Here is a 6,895-nt window from a genome sequence, read left to right as displayed (position 1 = left end):
TACCCAAACAGCAAAATTTGTGCCATCGAAACTAAGAGTGTCAGAGAATACTAATCCCCTAGTCTACATCTTTACTCTCTAGGCGATAAAGCCTAATAAAGATAGATGAGGCTCTGATACCAATTGAAAGATCATGGATGTCGCCTAGAGGGGGTGAATAGGCACTTTAAAATAATTATAGTTTAGGCTTGAACAAATGCGGAATAAACCTAGCGGTTAATTTGTCAAACACAAAACCTAAAACAACTAGGCTCACCTAAGTGCACCAACAACTTATGCTAAGCAAGATAAACAACTAGGTGATAGCAAGATATATGACAACAAACAATATGGCTATCACAAAGCAAAGTGCATAAGTAAAGGGCTCGGGTAAGAGATAACCGAGGCAGGCGGAGATGGCGATGTATCCCAAAGTTCACACCCTTGCGGGTGCTAATCTCCGTTTGAAGCGGTGTGGAGGCACAATACTCCCCAAGAAGCCACTAGGGCCACCATAATCTCCTCACGCACTCGCACAATGCAAGATGTCGTGATTCCACTAAGGGAACTTTGAGGGCGGTCATCGAACCCATACAAATGGCAACCCTTGGGGCGGTCACCGAACCTGTACAAATGGCAACCCTTAGGGGCTGTCACCGAAACCCATCATGCTCGGGGCAATCTCCACAACCTAATTGGAGACCCCAATGCTTGCCCGGAGCTTTAACCACAATGATTGAGCTCTGAACACCACCAACCATCTAGGGTGCCCAAGCACCCAAGAGGAACGAGCTCAAGGGTACCAAGCACCCAAGAGTAATAAGCTTCTCAACTTGTAACTTCCACGTATCACCGTGGAGAACTCAAACTGATGCACCAAATGCAATGGCAAGGGCATACGGAGTGCCCAAGTACTTCTTTCCCAAATCCCACCAAAGCAACTAATGCTAGGGAGGAAAATGAGAGGAAGAACGAAGAAGAGAACACGAAGAACTCCAAGATCTAGATCCAATGGGTTCCCCTCACCTAGAGGAAAAAGTGATTGGTGGAAACGTAGATCTAGATCTCGTCTCTCTTTTCCCTCAAGAACTAGCAAGAATCATTGGAGAGATTGAGAGAAAGCAACATCAAAGAAGGTCAACAATGGAGGAAGAACACGAGCTCTAAGGATGGGGTCCAAAGGGGAAGAAGACCCCCTTTTATAGGTCCCCACAAATCTGCCCATTATGTGCAGAAAACTGTAGGACCGGTACAGCCGGTGCATGAACCAGTACAGCTGGTCAAAGCAGAGGAAAACCAACCTGTAGGAAAAAGCCCTAAGCGGTACAACAGCCCGGGGAACCGGTAGTACCGGTTAAACTGAACTAACTGGTACAACCGCTCCACAACAGAACCCAGACCGGTGGTAGAGCGGTACAGGGCCGGTACAACCTTCAGACCAATTCTAGAGCGGTACAACCACTCCAAACACCAATTGTACCGGTCAACCGGTACAACCTCTTTAAGGCGCGGTACAACCTCTCTAGGTAAAAGAGGTAAGATCAAAATAGCCACAACTTTCGCATACGAGCTCCGAATTCGACGAAACCAATTTTTTTGGAAAGCTAGCGACAAGGGCTAACATAATCTTGATAGAAATAACAATAATAAGGAAATTATAAAGGGCCCATAAGAAAATGGCAAGAACCCTTCCTCGAAAAAGACTGGTAAAACCTCCAACATTGAAAACGCAATAGAAGAAATATGCGAACTCCGTTTTCGATGAACATGAGCTTGTCAATAAGATGACCATAAGCTCCAAACCTCACAAGGAGAAAACCAAACAAGAACCAATAAAGATGATGCAATGATTTGAGCTCTCTACGAACGATACGATCAAGCTACTTATCGAGAGCCCCCCTTGATAGTACGACAATCGATCCTATAACCAGGTCTCCCAATTACCACCATGAGACCGGTAAAATAGAAATCCTATCAAGGGCAAATCTTTGCCTTGCACATAGTCCACTTGAGCTAGATGATGACGATCTTGACTCCCTCAAGTTGGACCACCTTTCTTGATTGTGTTGGCTCAGTGAAGACTAGTTAATTTCTCCCCCATAATCCACTATGGGTGAGCCACTGTTTGGCACATATTCACAAGTCCATTGACACCATAATAGACGGCAAGCTTCAAGCACTTGATCTCTTCGTGATTCTCCACTTGAACTTGCACACAGCAATCTTGATGACGATCACCACTTGATGTCATCCTCTCAATGGGGTGAGTGATATCTTCCTATTGACACAAGCCCATGGACACATAGCTAATCCCACACAGAACTCTCACATAGACCATGGGTTAGTACACAAAGCGCTTACCATACCATGGGATCACTTATCCCTCTTGGTGCTTCATCTATGCTTTGTGAGTTGATCAACTTGATTCACTCTTGACTTAGTCTTGATCAAACTTGAATCTTTCCAACTCTCTTCATTTGGATGATGTCTTGAAGGTAAACATGAATGATCACACAACATTCTTCTTCAAGACATGCTTGCAATAAGCTCAACACTCACATGACCAATCTTTTGATAATTCCTTAATAGCACCTTGGTCAACTCATAAACTCCTTGAAACCAACACATGGACTTCAAGAAATGCCTATGGACAAATCCTTTCAATATAACTCAATATAACCATTAGTCCATAGAGAATGTCATCAATTATTAAAACCACACATGGGGGCACCGCATGTCCTTTCACCTTTGCTTCACGATACATTATAAAACCCAAGCCTAATCCACCAAATGTGTACAAGAAAAGATCTTTGTCTGTGTTGTATCCCCGTGAGTCATACACATGCTCATTATACCGGTCTCCTCATTACTAGTTTTGTTATTCTTTCTCGTTGTCATGATTCAGCATCCCTGTGAGCCAGTAACTTGTATCTGGCCAGACGATGATAGATGTCGTCATACCGAGAGGGCCCTAAGAATATCTTTCCATCGTCGGAGGAGCAAATCCCACTCTTGGCTATCTAGCCCCTTGTCATACTTTCCGATAAACCTTTAAGTTGTCATTATTATCACGGTGTTACAGATGAGACTAAAGCAACCACAAACTGCATCATCCAGTATGAAGTGACTCAATACTTTCATGGTCTAAGGAACTAGGCATACATTAACTCTTTGTGTTATTATTATAGACTTGCGATGATAACATGTCTAAGTATAACAAACAAGTTGGGTCAATTTAATATGATCGTTCTTCTAGCATCATACTATCAAGGTTGTCGGCATCCTTGTTACACTTAAGTTATGCCTATGATCTGGAAAACATAACCAGCATGCAACACTTGAGCTAGTCCTAGAGGCGAGACCAGAAATCAGGTTTTATCGTTTATAACTCTACACGTGCTTATGGGTTTTCCTTTGAATCACATATTTAAGAACCATATCAGTTTAGCATAGAGTGTAAACATCTAATTATAAATGTGGAAATAAATAATACAATTATTATGCCCTCTACGGCATATTTCCAACAAAATCATGTTCATTGCGTTCCTAAAATGCATGTTTATGTGTTGTTCCTAGTGAGAATAATAAATTGGTCTCTCAAATGACCGTGAAATGATATAGTGTGGAATAGTTAAAGAAAAATAAATAAAGATATTATTAATTTAAATTTCTTGATCTAATGTTAGAATATCCATCTAAGCATTTAGATTTTTGTTATCTTGATAGCTATTCCGGCATTCTCCATATGACTGAAAGTACATACCATGCCTAGTGCGAATAAGAATGGTTTCACGCCTCATGGTCAAGTTAATAAAGTGTTCTCTTTGCTGTAGGAATACTTGGGAAAAATAAATAAAATAACTTAATCATCCTAACTGCAATTACAACAAATGCATTATTAACTTCCATCAAAATGTTACACGTGAAAAGAAAGGCAAAGATGATGGAAATAATAAAATAATCAATATAAGGTACCTGATCAATCATGAAATGATAATTAATTCCCTAAAACGTTCATGAAAAGGATAACAACAACAAAAGGTAAACCATGCATGGCCTGAACAAAATGTTATATTCAGTGATGCTAATATCATGCTAAAAATTGTCCACACATAAGGTCAATGTACCACACTAACACAGTTCAAAACGACTAAACGTTGATCAAATATAAGCATACAATGAAGAAGTTTAAACTACCATAGATTCTTTGAAACCGTTGTGGGAATCTTCCTAAAAGACATTCCTTCACAGACTTTTTTTGGGGGGGGGGGGCGGCACATTGGTTAATTTTCCAACAACGACAAATAAAAAAAGCTAAAATAATACCATGACTTTACTACCTTGAATAAAAAATGTGAACATGTCCATACAAACAAAAAACAAGCGATAACTAAGGAAAACTCAATTCACAGATCAAGAAAATAGGGAAGTAGATGCAACAAAACCTTCCTTTGGTCACATGGCCGATTGAAGTGAAACCTCCACACAAAAATTGCCCAATTCCCTTGCTTCCATTGCAACCTAGAGATGAAAAAAGAAGAGTCTAGGCAAAATGATGGTCAGTAAACTGAACACTGGGTTTATTTACACGACTCAAAGGCACCATTACCAAACAAAGAAATGAGAAACCAATCCAAAGTCCACGGGATTGAAGTCCAAGCCCAAGACAGAAAAAGCTCACAAAAGACACGCTGAATAGGCCACAACAAACTGAAAAAGGGTCGTCACAATTCAATCAAAGGTTTATTTTCCTTTGATGACGACGTGTCCATGGTAAGGCTTCCGAAGCGAACACGATAATCATGTACTAATAACTCTTGACTATTTTAAACCAATAATTGGAATAAAATTTAATTTTTCCAGCTAAGGAAGGTAATGACTCTTGACTATTTTACCCTCCGTGTAATATCGAAATTCGAAAGACTTTATGCGCATCCAAATGTGGTCACCGCATTAACGCTCCATTCACATAGATAGTGGGTACATTTTAATGGTGGCGGAGATTTCAAGGTCTCCTTCCAACACTAGATTCAAAATTATTTGGATATAGCTCACTCAAGTTTAATGCGTTTCCCGGGTTATCGAAGCGGGGATGCTTGGTGTGTCATCGCGATCTCACAAAATCTAAGCACGGCCGCCTATTTTGTGTTACGGTCCAAAATACATATAAAATATAGAATGTATACTTGTCAAGAAAAAATTGTGCATCTTATCTAATTCTTTTGTTATGGTACATGCAACAAAAAAATTGAAAGTTTGTCAGGTGGTGTTCCCTAAAATTCTTGGAAAATCCCTAAAAAAAGTGACATGTTCAGATGGGCTGGGTTTTCAAATCACGCCCCATAAAACCCACCCCAAACGAACGAGGCCGGCCGCCGGCCACAAGGCAAAGCGCACACAAAACCCCACCGCTTCCGTCCCCTCCGTCCTCGCAGCCCCCATCATGGCTATGTGGCCTTCTTGGGTGAAGACGCGCGCTTCCAGGTCCAAATCCTCCCCGTCCACCGCGCTCGTCGCCGCTGCCGCCACCACCCGGCGCTTCTCCATCGCCTCCCACTCCCCCTCCCTCAAGGACATCCCGTCGCTGGTCCGCCCGGAGCACCCCCGCCCGCCGCGCGTCTTCCACCGCCTCCGCGTCGCGGCCTCCGCCCTCCGCCTCCTCCGCGCCCTCAAGTCGGCCTCGGCGCACGCCACCGCCCGGGAGCCAGAGGTGCACGTGGTGCTCTACTCCACCTCCCTCCGCGTCGTCCGCCGCACCTACGAGGACTGCTACACCGTGCGCTTCATCCTGCGGGGGATCGGCGCCACCGTCGACGAGCGCGACCTGGCCGTGGACAACGCCTTCGTGGCGGAGTTCGCCGCGCTCCTGCCGTCCCGCCTGGGCCTGGCCCTCCCGCAGGTCTTCGTGGACGGCCGCCACCTCGGGGGCGTCGAGGAGGTCCAGCGCCTCCACGAGTGCGGCGAGCTCAACCGCATCGTCGCGGCCCCGACGATATCCTCCGCCCCGGCCCATCCCCCCTGCGGCCGCTGCGGCGACGAGCGCCACGTGCCCTGCGGCAGCTGCGACGGGAGCCGGAAGAAGCACAGCGACGACGGGAGCCGCAAGAAGCAGAGCGACGACGAGGACGGCGCCCTCACCTGCGCCGCCTGCAACGCGAGCGGCCTAGTCCGGTGCCCGGACTGCCTCTTCCCGGCGGGCGCCTGATTGAGATCCAGTCAGTAATCGGGTAACTGAAACTCTTTACTACTGGCAGCAGTAGGACAGCTACTCCTCATCGACGCCACCTGCTCAGGTCAAAGAGACCAGCTCGATATACTCTATTTAGTTACTACTAGTCAAAGTAGTTCAAACTTCAAAGCCGGTTACACAATTGGTACTATAATTATAATTTAGCTTCGGCATCAGTACAACTTTCAGAAGATTTGCTGCTCATTTTCCTCTCTTGGCTACTCCAATCCTGGACGAACCAGACGAGAATCATAATACAATTATACTCCTACTTGGTTGGACTCTGTACGTGCGTGCGTTTCAATCAAATCTTTTTAATTCTCAATCAATGGCACGGGCTTCGCGTGCAGCTTGCGTGCCAATGTTTACCGGTGGGAGACTCGTTGGTGTGTTTGCGCACGCGACATGCACGATATACCCATGCGGCTAGCGCATGCTCATCACAGTTGTGGCGTGAAAGGGAGAGCATCATCTATTCATCTGTCTCCTATATGATTGCCCGATGTTTCGTCGCGGGGTACGGCAAACGCTCCAGGCACGGTGTCGGCCAATCATGGCTCCTACGGGCGGCACGGCACGGCACAGCACTCGGCGCATCGGCGAACGGCACGGCGAACCGGGAGATGGGTGGGTTCCACTTCGAGGGGTAGGGTTGGATCATGGGAATTTAACGGCGCCCACATGACG

At 45.4% G+C, this 6,895-nt stretch overlaps 1 protein-coding gene across 1 annotated transcript; it reads left to right on the top strand.

Annotated features, from left to right (window-relative positions):
• Positions 1-5,252: 5,252 nt before the first annotated feature.
• LOC123157191 (uncharacterized protein At5g39865) lies at positions 5,253-6,412 on the top strand. The gene has a single exon (XM_044575472.1). The coding sequence runs from the start codon at positions 5,423-5,425 to the stop codon at positions 6,182-6,184; it is 762 nt and encodes a 253-aa protein (XP_044431407.1). The 5' UTR covers positions 5,253-5,422; the 3' UTR covers positions 6,185-6,412.
• Positions 6,413-6,895: the final 483 nt, after the last annotated feature.

Source organism: Triticum aestivum, chromosome 1A (genome assembly GCF_018294505.1).
Source record: "Triticum aestivum cultivar Chinese Spring chromosome 1A, IWGSC CS RefSeq v2.1, whole genome shotgun sequence".
Classification (NCBI taxonomy): Eukaryota; Viridiplantae; Streptophyta; class Magnoliopsida; order Poales; family Poaceae; genus Triticum; species Triticum aestivum.
The sequence above is the reverse complement of the archived record's forward strand: the minus strand, read 5'-3'. Positions and strand labels throughout refer to the sequence as shown.

Coding starts and splice junctions, on each gene's coding strand:
- LOC123157191 (XM_044575472.1), top strand. CDS start 5,423: ATGGCTATGTGGCCTTCTTGGGTGAAGACGCGCGCTTCCAGGTCCAAA.